At 42.9% G+C, this 13,278-nt stretch overlaps 2 protein-coding genes across 6 annotated transcripts in view; one reads left to right on the top strand and one right to left on the bottom strand.

Annotated features, from left to right (window-relative positions):
* The first annotated feature begins 357 nt into the window (after positions 1-357).
* Positions 358-13,278, top strand: part of LOC128458149 (phosphoribosyl pyrophosphate synthase-associated protein 1) — a 21,969-nt gene continuing 9,048 nt past the window's right edge. For 3 of the 5 annotated variants that reach the window (XM_053442827.1, XM_053442829.1, XM_053442828.1), the window contains exons 1-11: positions 358-829; positions 1,360-1,412; positions 1,509-1,575; positions 1,685-1,857; positions 1,962-2,077; positions 2,204-2,259; positions 2,520-2,665; positions 3,534-3,575; positions 5,380-5,450; positions 6,047-6,193; positions 6,826-7,008. In XM_053442827.1, the coding sequence (XP_053298802.1) occupies positions 747-829; positions 1,360-1,412; positions 1,509-1,575; positions 1,685-1,857; positions 1,962-2,077; positions 2,204-2,259; positions 2,520-2,665; positions 3,534-3,575; positions 5,380-5,450; positions 6,047-6,193; positions 6,826-6,984 (1,113 nt within the window). In that variant the 5' untranslated portion in view covers positions 358-746 and the 3' untranslated portion in view covers positions 6,985-7,008. Of the gene's footprint in view, positions 830-1,359; positions 1,413-1,508; positions 1,576-1,684; positions 1,858-1,961; positions 2,078-2,203; positions 2,260-2,519; positions 2,666-3,533; positions 3,576-5,379; positions 5,451-6,046; positions 6,194-6,825; positions 8,179-13,278 lie in introns of those variants that run through there. The other 2 variants (XM_053442826.1, XM_053442830.1) reach the window with 2 other exon arrangements.
* Positions 10,920-12,165, bottom strand: rasd4 (rasd family member 4; the record flags this gene model as incomplete). Its single annotated transcript, XM_053442838.1, is given in 1 exon segment — positions 10,920-12,165. A coding segment is annotated over 1 exon segment (627 nt). The 3' UTR covers positions 10,920-11,523.

The following is a 13,278-nucleotide window of genomic DNA, read 5'->3' as shown; positions in this document are numbered from 1 at the left end:
TGATTATAATTGATAGCTGTGACCTGTAGATCCCCTCAGGCCAACATTTATCTCACAACACTCAACATATCTCTACTGTCGACATACTGTGACTTTAAAAAAAGATATAACTTATTGAGTTAAACTAAAGGAATAAAGAAACTATGGAATCTCCTCTGGGTCAATTAAAACAGGTGTTTTGTTAAAGCGCTGCGTTGTTTTCTACCTGATTGACATTTATTTATTTCGCTTTATAGAAACACTTTGATTTACACGTTGTGTCAACCTGTTTTTTTTTTTTATTAATCTAATTAAAAACTTAGCAGGTAAGTTTCAGTTACTGAGAAGCTACGGAATCTCCTTTGGGTCAATCGAAACAGGTGTGTCTCGCAAAGGCGCAGCCGTCTAGCTCGACCCGCACGTGTTTCCGTAGCTGTGGGAGCAGCCAGCTGTTAGCTAAGAAGCTACCTGAGCGACAGGTATCAGCCGCTTCACCGCAAATCACCGCACAAGTCCCGCACACCCGCAGAACAAAATGATCAACGCTTTGCTGTAGCTGAGTTTTGTGTCACAGCTTCAGGTCGTGTCGCGTCATTAGCTCCGCGACACACGTTAGATAGCCGGGGGTGGCTAGCTGCTGAGCTAACGTCAACTAGGACATCGGTCGAGGGGGGTCTTTTGTGCAGGAGGAGCCGCTGCTGCTACTGCGGGCACCGACACACCGGCTCACCGACACACCGGCTCACCGACACAACGGGGCAGGCACCATGAACGTCGCTAAGAGCGGGTATCGAGTCTTCTCAGCCAACTCGTCCCCAGCCTGCACGGAACTGGCCAAGAAGATCACAGAGTAAGAGTCTCTACACCATCACTGCTTCATGTAAACAACACAGTGACATCCAGCTGTGTGCAGGTCAAAGCCTGGGCACAGGTTTTTAAATGTCAGATCCCTGCAGCAGATGATACCTGATGTGTTTGCTGTGTCAGTGAGGAGCCTGTTGTTCTGGGTGAGACACTGCAGGTGAGAGGTTCTGCTGCAGGAGGCTCCTCATCCTGTCACACTGGGTTTCATTCAATTAAAGATTTAAGGTTACATGGAAAAGATCAGAAATATCCTCTGCTGCAGGATGTTTCTGATCATAAACACCTCACACAGCCCCCGAAGACCTAAAAGATGTTAAGTTGTCATCCTGTGGGAACAAATTCATGTCTTGACTCTTCTGTGCACAAGATAAATGAGTTGTGCACACCAATGCTTTGAAATCAAATGATTGAAGCATAGTCCTTCTGTCGGCTGAGCCCGTTGTCCTTATAAACACAAATATATATATCTTGTTTTCCTTCAATTGAAGCTGTAATGCTGTGCTCTTTGTTTCTCAGGAGGCTGGGAGTGGAGCTGGGGAAGTCTGTTGTCTTCCAGGAGTCTAACAGAGGTGAGTATGTTTTTATGGTACTTGTAGTTGTCTTCACTTTATTATCTTTGATACTTATTTTCTAAATGAACTGACCATGTCTTGTGTTCTGCACAGAGACGAGAGTGGATGTGAAAGAATCTGTTCGGGGACAAACCATCTTCATCATCCAGACAATACCAAGGTCGAGAAAGACACTGAACAAGGAATTTTGAAACCTCAGACCATCGATTATCACAAACTCAAGTTCTCATGATGTGCTGTTCTCTCTTTTGTTTTCTTGCTACATCCAGAGATGTCAACACGGCCATCATGGAGCTGCTGGTCATGGCCTACGCCCTCAAGACGTCCTGTGCAAAGAACATCATCGGAGTTATTCCTTACTTCCCCTACAGCAAGCAGTGCAAGATGAGAAAGAGGGGCTCGATTGTGTGCAAGCTGTTAGCGTCAATGTTGGCCAAAGCAGGTCCGACCAGAGCTTTGTTACAAAACTCTTCTTGCAGTTGACAGTGCTGTTAAATACCCGTGTCTCTTGTAAGAAAGGCGACTCATCTGTCTTCTACCCCAAAGGACTAACACACATCATTACCATGGACCTGCATCAGAAGGAGATCCAAGGCTTCTTCAGCTTTCCGGTGGACAACCTGCGTGCCTCGCCTTTTTTGATACAGTACATCCAAGAGGAGGTGATAATCCTATTTGAGTATTTATGGCATGTGTTTGAGTTTATGTGTTGTCAACCACACCTACACACGTAATCAGCCAATCACTCGGGTAGACATATTCACCTCTGTTTCACTTCCTCCTGTCAGATTCCTGATTATCGGAACGCCATCATTGTAGCAAAGTCCCCAGCAGCAGCAAAAAGGTAACTGAAGGAAAACACAACACAGACTCCATCTTCTGTCATAAATATTAATATTCAATGCAAACTCTAATTTATGACAGCACTGTTCAATCCTAAATAAGCTGCTTTCAGACATGCGCTGAACTCCAAATGTCTGAGTAAGCTGCACCGTGCATTTTCTAGAAGTTTCCCTGCCAGTCCCCTTGTAAAATGTCAGAGTGAGCTCATGTAAGAATACAGAAGGGAGATCATTTTCTAACTTTTCTGTTTTCTGCTTCCAGGGCTCAGTCCTACGCTGAGCGCCTGCGTTTGGGTCTGGCTGTGATTCACGGCGAGGCGCAGTGCTCCGAGTCTGACATGGCCGACGGTCGCCACTCACCACCATCTGTACGCAACACCATCGGACACACAGGACTGGAGCTGCCTTGTAAGAACGCCCATCTTTGTAGAGCGCCCTTTGGTGTTTCAGGTCTTCTCTGCAGATTTCTACCTCCAGTGCTTGATAGATTTTTATTTTATTTTAGAATTTCTGCTAGTTTAATTCCTCAGTGCTTTCAAGTTTATTATCTCAATACTTCAGTGCATTCACACTGTTAATCCTGCCCACATCCTAACACAGCTCCTACTTGTGCAACCCTGTTTAGAGCTGATTCTGCTGTTTCTCTCTCATACCATCAACCCATACTCCAAGAAATGTTTTTTTTGTGTTGCTGCATGTTTTTAATTCCACAGATAAACCACCTCTACTCACGCTGCATCTTCAGCAAGCTGCAACTCATGACTTACAAGTAGTGACGTGCTTAATAATAATAATAGACTCATTCCCTGCCTGTTTCTCGGCACATATACATTGATTTAAAATAGAGTATATATATTTTTTAATATACTAATTTAAGTCTGGCGTATAGTTTTTCCACATATTTGCAGTATTCCTTTCTGGAAAGGCCATGAACAGTGAATGGTTCCACCTGAGAAAATATCTAATGACTGTGTCATTGGCAAATGACTCCACAATATTTGCATCCAGTGTTCACTTTATTATTTGGTAAAAAGTATTTATATTCTTACTTGTGTTTTATTCTTACCCCTCGACTTAGAAAATCCTCCTTTGGTACAAAAACAACACAAATTGCTTCAACCCTGGGAAACTTTGTTATAAATGTTACGACAATAAGTCTGATCTGTTGAATTCCGTAAAAACTAACAAGAGGATTTTCCAAGTCTGGGCATCATGTGTTTGTCATGTCAAATACTTGTGCATTTGTGTTAACGTGGTGTTTATTTGTTGGTAATAGCAGGCAAACAACAAGCCCTGTTCCCCGGCATAGAGCTCCCAAGTACGGCCATAAACTTAACTTACATCTGACTACGAAATGATTCCTCCTCTAATGGCTCCTCAGTTCATGCATGTGAACAGAAAGGGTTTGTGTTGCATCTTGTGAAAGTACAGTCTGGATTCCAGAGGGCGAGTTTATGAAAAACATTAATCGTCAGTGCCCCGGACGAAAGTTTTCCCGGCCAATCAGCCCCAGTGTGCTTCATTCTATATGCTATTGCATGGCATGTTTGATTTGAAATGAGCAGCACTCATGTTTTACGGCACCTTCCTAAGATTCCAGACAGCTCCTTCTACAAGATGGTCAAAACCCTCCTTTTTTTTTTCTTATTCTGATTTTAATTTGAAATTCATAAATCAAACCAAAACCATGCCAAACATTTTAGTTTTTTTTGTTTATTTTCATTGTTCACCTCTATAACTGGACTCATCTTGCCAATCAACACATGGTGCATCCACATCAAACCTGCTCTTAATAACCTGATTAACATTTGGTCGTGACTGCATGTGATGGTAACAATGACGCATGAACTGGAAACCCAACATCTGATGAAGGGAAGCAGAAATGTTATGAACATAAACGTGTAGTTTGCATCCTCAGGGGTTAAACAGAACTTATTCTACCAGCAGTAATACTTAGTGCAGAATTACACTTTTATTTTTCTGGTTATTTCAAAATTTCTCTAGGTAATCCATTATTATATTACAATCTAGCCCATTATTGTTGATAGTAGCTTCTCTTAAGCAAATAGAAGACATCCTGTATTAACTGTAGAGACATCTGACCAGACATCTCTCAGGTAGCTTGTTGCAGTGAGACAACATACCTGTGAGAAGCGCGTGTCCTGCTAACAACGTGGCTTTTTGCTGTTCTAGAAGTCTTGAGTGTGACACTGCCAGGTTTTCTGATGCCGTGGGACTCGCGGTATTCAGCAAAGTGTTCTGCAAGGCATGCCCCCCCCCCCCCCTTCTCTCTGCTTCTTCACACCTTCTCCTTCACAATCGGCTTCGCTGCCTGATTGTTTACCAGTTGTTCATTTTCCCTGTTCCCTCTGAATGAGCACATTTACATGCACACCGATACTCAAACTGCAGCCGTTAAACTGGGTCATATTATAACAAACCTTTAGTTTAACTTTGATGCCTCAACAACACGGTTTCTAGAGGAATTTGGATCAGTTAGGTTAAAACAAAATGCAGCTGTTGCATCTCCTGTGACGGTCGAGTGAGATGTAATCTGAGTATTGTGTGCATGTAAAAGCACGTTCGACTGAGGACTGACCCCAGAACGTTGGCAAGTGTGTATGAAGAGACCCTCACGAGTGCTTGTCGGCCTCTGTCGTCCTGTGTGAGATGAAACCGTGCTTACTGGTTCATATGCAGACTGCTGCCATGTTCCTGCCCCAGCACAGGCCTGAGGTTGTGTGTTAAACATTGACTCCTGATTGGGTATCCTGGGCAGAAAACCCTGTCATTTGATTATGTTTGCATGGCATGTTCTGGTTAAGCAATTCCTGTTTAATCTCCCTGGGCTAGGTGGGGTAGAATGGGGGGGAAATATGCTGGCTTTTGATTTTTCTTTTTAAATAAAAATACAGGATTATTGTTCTTCAAATCGAATCTTTACAAATGAATAATGTCATTCATTAACCCTATGATTTTGGGGTGTAAATTTGCCGAAATTGCAAAAAAAACTTTTCTCAACCCATTTTACCCAATCTACTGAGATTCCTTTTTGATTAGAGGAAACGTGATTCACTCGTTCTCTCGTTCTCACTGGTAACCACTTGTGCTTTTGTCTTCAGTGATGATGGCCAAGGAGAAACCTCCCATCACTGTAGTCGGAGACGTGGGGGGGAGAATTGCCATCATTGTGGTAAGCTGCTGAAAATACTGAATGTTTTTATTAATACTCTTGTATTTACACAAATACTACGGCTGACAGTCTATGAGTGCATCTCAAGCAAGTGAGGTACTTCTCCTGATGATGAAACATTCCTGGATTCGCTGCTTTTTAAATTCAGACAAAAGGTTTCTAGGTTTTTCCTTTTCCCATCACAGCCTTCCACTACATGAAATTGGTTCAGTAGTGTTTCCCTAATGCTTCTAATAGACAAACAAACAGCCATGACAACATTACCTCTAGAGGTAATTAACTGTAAACATTTGCTGACTTGATGTTTTGTTTGTTTCTGCACTTGTGGCCACAGTGGCTGCTCTCCAGTGAATATTACATGTGTTATATCATATAATTATAATGATGTTGATGTGTTCCGGCCATGATCCTAAACTAACAACTAATCCTGTGGGGAACAAACCAACCACAACAAAATGCTGGATTCCCTTCACCTCCCATAACAAGGAGAGGAGGTAGAATCATGAGCAGCATCCAATTAGATGATCAAAAGTCAGTAAGTCAGTCAATTATTAAAGATGTAGAAGTATGATATGATTGTTATTATTTCTTTCCAGGATGACATAATAGATGATGTCGGAGACTTTGTTGCAGCCGCAGAGATCCTGAAAGAAAGAGGAGCGTATAAAATTTTCATCATGGCCACACATGGTTTACTGTCTGCTGATGCTCCGCGCCTCATAGAGGAGTCGGCCATTGATGAGGTGAGGAAAGCTGAATGATTGGTTTTCAACAGAGTGTATATTCCTTCATTGGGTTGAAGTCATATTCTGATGTTTTGATGACTTAATTTAGCTCAAATATTTGATGTCAGAACTCAATGTGCACGATAAAGGTCTGAATGTGAAAGAAGAGGAAACTAAATACCACCGAGACCAAATCTACATTTTAATCAGTCTGTGCTGACAAACTTGCTTCTTAATTCAAATAGAAACAGTCTCATTGAAGCTGTTTTCAGACATGACCTCTGGAAAAATATCTGGAAAATTGCGTCTGTATATTTTCTGGAGTTTGCCGTTCATATATGAAGAACACAGCAGGAGATTGTCTCTGTCTGACCCGTTCATAACACTATGAGAAGGTGCGTTATGTTTAGGAGAGGGGGGGGCACCTGGATAACGATAAAAGATTCTGCTGCAGCGGCGTCGGCCCTCATCGCCAAAAGGCCCCTCTTCTTCATTTCGAGATATTTCTATCCTTCATCTCACGTCTGTTGCATGTTGGAAACTTCAGTGACACATTTTCCTGCAGTATTCTCACATACTCTGAAAGGTTTCAGGCAAGTATCCAGCGGTCAGTGCAGGTGTGAACAAGTCTGTGTTGTGTGGGTCCTCAGGTGGTGGTCACCAACACCGTCCCCCATGAGGTGCAGAAGCTGCAGTGTCCCAAAATCAAGACCGTGGATGTCAGCATGATTCTGGCCGAAGCTATTCGCCGCATCCACAACGGAGAGTCCATGGCCTACCTGTTCCGTAACATCACTGTGGACGACTAGAGTTCTCAGACGGTGGAGGCTGAGGTGGGTCCGACAGTGACTGAGCGCCGGTGCACTTCCTCCCAGTCCTCTAAAAACAACATGCTAATGCCATGTTCCATGTGCTCTCTGTTGTCTCAATGATCACATGTGTCCTAATAACGTGGAAGAAGATTCTCAATGTTATTGATCTTTCCAAAAGATGTAAAAAAAAACGTGAAGGATGATTTGAGCTTGAATGCTTCTAGTCAGATTCTGAAGCCTTGGTTCTTTACTATGTTTTGCTGCTGTACTTGATGTCCCCAACATCTGAAAGGATTTGTTGTCGTACCTCATATTTAATGATTTAAGGAGCTTCATCTGCAGACAGAGAAACAGATGAGTTCCCGATGCTCTTGCAAGCCCTCGTGATCGGGGGTGCTTAGCACTTTGATTAAAATGCATTTAATGCAATGTGTAGTTTCAGACTACTGGACTCACTCCTGCTCACTAACTACTGAATATTTATTATGCAGCTTTATTTTGAAGGAACATTTGGTAAAAGTTGGAAGTTTGTGGCAATCTGCAGAAACCAATGGGCCGTCCGTTTACATTGTTTTTTATTAGATGGTCTGTTCCGCTGAGATATAACAAATACCAAGCTAACAATGTGGTTTAGGTTTTGTTTGCAGCTATTTCAAGAAATCCTCATTCGAGATTCTTGCTCTTACCTTAGTAGATGTAGTGAATGGGACTCGGGGGGTGTTTAATATTAAGATTTGAATTTGATATTTGAAAAATCAAAACTACCAGCTGTGGGCTATAGAAACTGTTTAAAGAATTTTATGACCACAAATGAAATTCACCTCTGATTGATGAGTATGAGTATCGTGGTCACGGCAGACCTCCTAACACTGAATGGCTAAATAAAACAGGCAATAAATACAAAATTAGCTCTTTGTGATTGGGTGAACTGACCCTTTAATGTATTTCAAGTTGACTGAACCTACTGTACTTATTAACTGGCTGAAGGGGAACTTTGGCCTGGTTTCCAGAGCGGAGCATAGCTGAGTAGCAGTTACTGTATCTGGTAACTGAGGGGTGAAGGTCTGGAGCTGTAGAGTTTGGTTATATTCTGCAAACTTTAACCCGGCTTCGTTACGCTTTGTCAAAATAAAAGTTTATGGAGACAAACGATGGTCATATCTTTTCAAAATAAATCTCCTTTGCACACTCCTTTGGCACTTAAATGAAAATAGACTGAACTGATCCATGCATTCAGGGGCTTCACTGTGCTTATACAACCATTGCAAATTCCAATTAGTTGGGCGACTTGCTGCTTAAGGTTTTCTTATGCACTATTAAAGTAAATGGAAACCAGTGACTTTCTGGAAGGAGTAAACAGTATCAGCAGCGGTCCTAGAGTAAGTGGTAAAAAGATGTGAACAGCAGGATGGTCCCTGCCCCTGTTCAGACCTGGTGTTCACATCCGTCCTGATTGTGTCTCCAATGTCCACTGTGTGAATCCCAAATAATTATTCATGTCAGTCTGAGTTCTCACATGTGTGCGATGACAATGTTGGTGTGTGTGTGTCTGTGTGTCGGTGAGTGTTGGAGAGAGAAAGAGGAAAAGAGAGCGAGAAGAGTCAGGAGGAGCTGAATGAATGAACTGTGTGCAACTGGGCTATAAAGAAAGATTTGACCCATTTGAAAAATATAGAAATCATTGTGTGTTGATTCCAGGACAGATGTTAACACTGTGTCTGAACATGTAGGTTTCTAAATGACTGTGGTTTCTCCCTTAACAACTGAACACGTGCACCTGTCTGTGTCCTCTGAGTAAATGTCAGAGAGAAGCTCAAGGGGAATTTAGTGTGTTTGTGCTGTTTGACCCTTTTGCTCAGGGCAACATGCTTTACAAGCCAACGCACACGTGTTTGTATTTGCAGTCAAAGTGTGAGACTGGCTTCCCTGTTCAACGTTTGCTTTTTACCACGTTCTGTCGGAATCCTCCTCATGTTCTGATGGTTTGAAGTTGTGATGCACACGCCGGTGTTGTGTTGGTGCAAAGTTAAGGGGGAAGTCTGTATCAAATGCTGAAGTTATGGTCATAAATGTCATGATGTCTTCTCTGTTTGTAACCCCCCCCCCCCCCCCCCCCCCTCGTCTGCCTCTACAGCGTTTGTTATTGTCTATGGAAATAAAACTGTTCCCACTTGTGCATTGTCTCCAAACAGGGAGAATATTACTGTTCTCTGGTGAATAATCAGACGCAGACCACGATGTTATTGCAAAATTCGTACTTTATTAGTTCTAATCTATCTCACATCAAATTGGCAGCATGCACCACAGTCACTTTTCTTAATCCTCATATAGTTAATCTGGATTATTATTGCTTGTGTTCCCTCCACCTCACCTGTTGAAAAGAAGAGAAGGGCAAATGATGACCTCTATGGTTTAGAATATATTACAATGTAGAAAAGTCGATGTTTAATGTCATTACAGCCATACAATTAATATTGATTTAAAAAAAAATTACATATAATTGAAATACAATTCCACCTGTTGAACCCTTGACGTAGTGACGGCCACAGATCCTGTACTCGCTAAAAACTTCTCAGGCATCTTTCCAACACTGAGGAGCTTCAACCAAGTCCAGGAGCAGAGACACACAGGCACACTCGTCATTTACAGTGGGAGATTAAATGTATTTTGCAAAAAAAAAATAGATGATTCAATGATATAGTCCCGCTCATAGACCTCTAAACCTGGTTAATATATCAGCTCAGTACATCTTGAATAAAATGTAAAGTCCACACCTGAGTTTTCGAAGGGCCCGCCTGCCTCTCTGTGTCCGTCCGTGTGCTGCCGACCAGCTGGAGACGGCTGTGAGTTTAAACCAAACACAAAGAGGAACCAGAGACTTGATAATCACAGGTCACTTCCTCGTCTCATTCTGGGGAAACAATGCACCTACTCTGAGTGTTCCTGGAAAGAGGAAGTGCACTTTTTTTCCCCTCTGTGGCCTTTCGGGGATTTTTTTTTATCTGAACTTACATTTAGAGAACATCGAAAATGTCAAAAACAGGTTTTGGTGATGAGTAAAAGTGACGCAGCAGTTTACACCTCGACTCTATCGTGCTCCTTAAATATCAGAATTGAAGGGGAGTGCCAACCCTCCTCCTCCTCACTTAGTTCTTTAGTATTGGTTTGAAATGAAAACCTGCCGCCTCTCTGGATGTACATGTGGGTGTCGTATAGAAAACCGTGTTAATCACAATTCAGTGCAGTTTGTCTTTTAGCAGGATTACACAAAAACCACTGAACCGTTTTATAAGCCCTCGGTCGAAGGGAAGGACGAACTCAGAGGAGGAACCCATTGACCTTTGGAGCGGATTCGATCGAGGGGAGAAACCACCTTTTAATGTTTTTACTTCCTTTAGCAATGCAAGAGGAGGCTTTTTTTTTCAATTTTTTTTTATTAAACAAAAGAGATAATGAAAATATCTCTGAAAAAAATCTGGCACATGTTGAGGAGCATTACCCTTTTGTTTATTTGTTTGTAGTGTTTCACCTGACTTGGTTTTACCCGAATGTTGATCAGGTATTTGCAGTAGTTTTGTCTTTTCATGTTTTGGGTCTTTTTTCATTTAACTTTTGTTGATATTTCTTTGACCTACAGAGCCTGAGTTGCTGCATAATAACCACCAGGGGGCAATGTAATACAGAATGGAGAGCGTGTGGAATTCAATCTGTGTGCAACAAGTCTATCGGATCCTTTATTTCTCCTCGATAATTCAGTCAGTATCGGCATTGGAGGACATGGTATTATTGGAAATCACTAGTTGATATATATAGAGTGGTTTTATGAATCCTAAAATATGCATTGGTGAGTAAAACAAATGTCCACTACGGTGTATCGGTGAATAATCCCTTAATCATTTTAGTCAGTCATCAATGAAGGAAAGAGTCAATAGTTTAAAAAAAGAATTTATTGAAACATAAACAGTATGTATTAAAAAATCATAGTTGACACGTGCGTAAGGAGGTTACGCTAAGCAGCATTTCACAGCATCATGTTTGATATATTAAAAACAGCTTCCACCTGAAGCTCTTAATGTTCACTTGTTTCATAAAACATCATCATACAAGGAAACAAACTCACTTTTGCATAAAAACCCAGGACTTCACAGTTATTGTGCTTTTTAAATTTCAAACACCCAGCAACAAGAAACCCGAAGACGAAACCTCCTAGTTAGAGATTTGTGTGAAAACCAACGATACATAACTCTGCTTCTACACATTGATCACAGCTCCATTCACACTCAGTCACGTCTGTGCACGGTTATTGTCACTGCTCCAGCAGCTCAGCCACATTCCATCAGGTGCTCGAGCTGGAATCTGTTTTCATCATCTCATGATCGTCCTCATCAGAGCATCTGTGGTCCAGTGCTGACGAGGGAGCAGAGCTCTTCAACTCGGAGTCTTTAAAACATTTAACACTGTTTGTTTCTGTGCAGTCAGCTCCCAGTGGGTCGAGCTCTTCTCCTCCCAGTCTCTGTCTGTCCTGCTGCTCCATCACTAAGAGATGATGCAGCTGTTGGTCTTGTTCATTGGAGGTCTCTTGTTGCTCTGCTTGGGGAAGGTCTCCCGCCTCCGGCACAGCGCCGGGCTGAGCCAGCTGGGCAGGTTGGCCTGCAGCAGCAGCTCCTTGAACGCCTCCAGCACGTTGATGTTGTCTTTGGCCGAGGACTCCAGGAAGCTGTGGTTCCAGTCCTGCTCCACGGTGGACAGCACGTCCTTGCTGAACACCTGTCGGTCCCCTTGGCGGTCGATCTTGTTGCCTATCACCACGATAGGAGTGAACTTGTCCTCTTTGACCTCCAGGATCTCGTCTCGCAGGCTCTTCACGGCCACCAGGGACTCGAGGTCGTCCACGGCGTAGACCAGGGCGAAGGCGTCGCTGTTCTGGATGGACAGCTTCCGCATGGCCGGGAAGGAGTAGCTGCCACTGGTGTCCATGATGCTGATGGTGACTTTCATGCCCCCCACCTCATACTCCTTCCTGTGGAGCTCCTCCACCGTGCGCCGGTGCTTTGGTTCGAAGGTGTCTTTGAGGAAGCGCTGGATGATGGCGGTCTTACCAACTCCAGCTGCTCCCAGGAACACCAGACGCACCTCGGTCTTCTCCTTCACTTCCATCGACATGGTGGGGGGTCGGCTCGTTGCTCCTCCCGATGTGAAAGAATCTCCTCTTGTTTATCCTCCAGTTCCCTTGTGGATCCTTTTCTGTGATGGAGCTGGATGTTGGGTGATGACAGCAGATGCATGTGCCTGTCAGGCTGCACTCTGTATTTATGTTCTCTGACGGGGCCTACCCCCTTCTGCTCTCAGCCAATCAGGAGAAGGGCATATCTCTCTCTCTCTTTGTGAGCATAAAGCAGCGATTCAGAGACACTGATGCATTAAAGTAGAGTAAGAGGGGAAAGAAAAGCAGGTGGAGAAGGTGGAGATCATTTCTAGGTGTGACAGCAAACAACACAGAGGTGGGGTTGTTCCAGTCTCTAATAATACTTATCATCTTAAGAATTTAAGCAAACCTGCAAAGAAAAGAAACATGTTCTTGTTTTTTTTATTCTTGTTTAAACAAACACTAAATCAACCTTGTGGTGAGATTGTTTTTTTGGATAAGGGAAATCTTCTCAGCAGATTCTAGAGCCACACGGTTACAGACTCGATTCCTAAGTTTACCGATGAATGGAGAATCAAAAGTTATATTCATAAATATAATATTGCATTCCTGCTGAGAGCGTTCACAGGCGAGGTCAGTGGGTTTATCTGGAGCGTCATCAATGCTCTGGCTGTCCTTTTGGCTGCAGTCATTAAAAGGTCATGGGTGTAGAGCGGCTCTGTGGACCAGGCAGACACGAACAGGATGACCAAGAATTGATGCTAATGTCCAAAATAAAACGTAATTTGATATCCGTGCAGGACTGTTATACAATATAGAATATTTCCCTCTCCAGCAGGGCAGACCTGAAAGCCTGATTGTTCATATCACAGTCCTGAAATGCATGCAATCCTGTTCGTTATGTAAATTAACATTATTATTCAACCCATTCGCTCTTTCACTTCCTGCATAAATCTGCTTTTGTTTCTCACGTCAGACTAGATTTAGTCTCCAGAGACGTTTCTCCTGCACTTGCTGTTTATTTGCCCTCATAACACATGATGACAAAGGGAAATGTGTCCCTGTGGTCACATGCACCTAGGCTGAGGAGATCTTTTTGTCTCTGCACACTCAGCAAGCGTGACCCTTGTGTTTGCCTGGATTTT

This window comes from Pleuronectes platessa, chromosome 16 (genome assembly GCF_947347685.1).
Source record: "Pleuronectes platessa chromosome 16, fPlePla1.1, whole genome shotgun sequence".
Classification (NCBI taxonomy): Eukaryota; Metazoa; Chordata; class Actinopteri; order Pleuronectiformes; family Pleuronectidae; genus Pleuronectes; species Pleuronectes platessa.
This window is presented reverse-complemented; position numbering and strand designations above follow the sequence as displayed.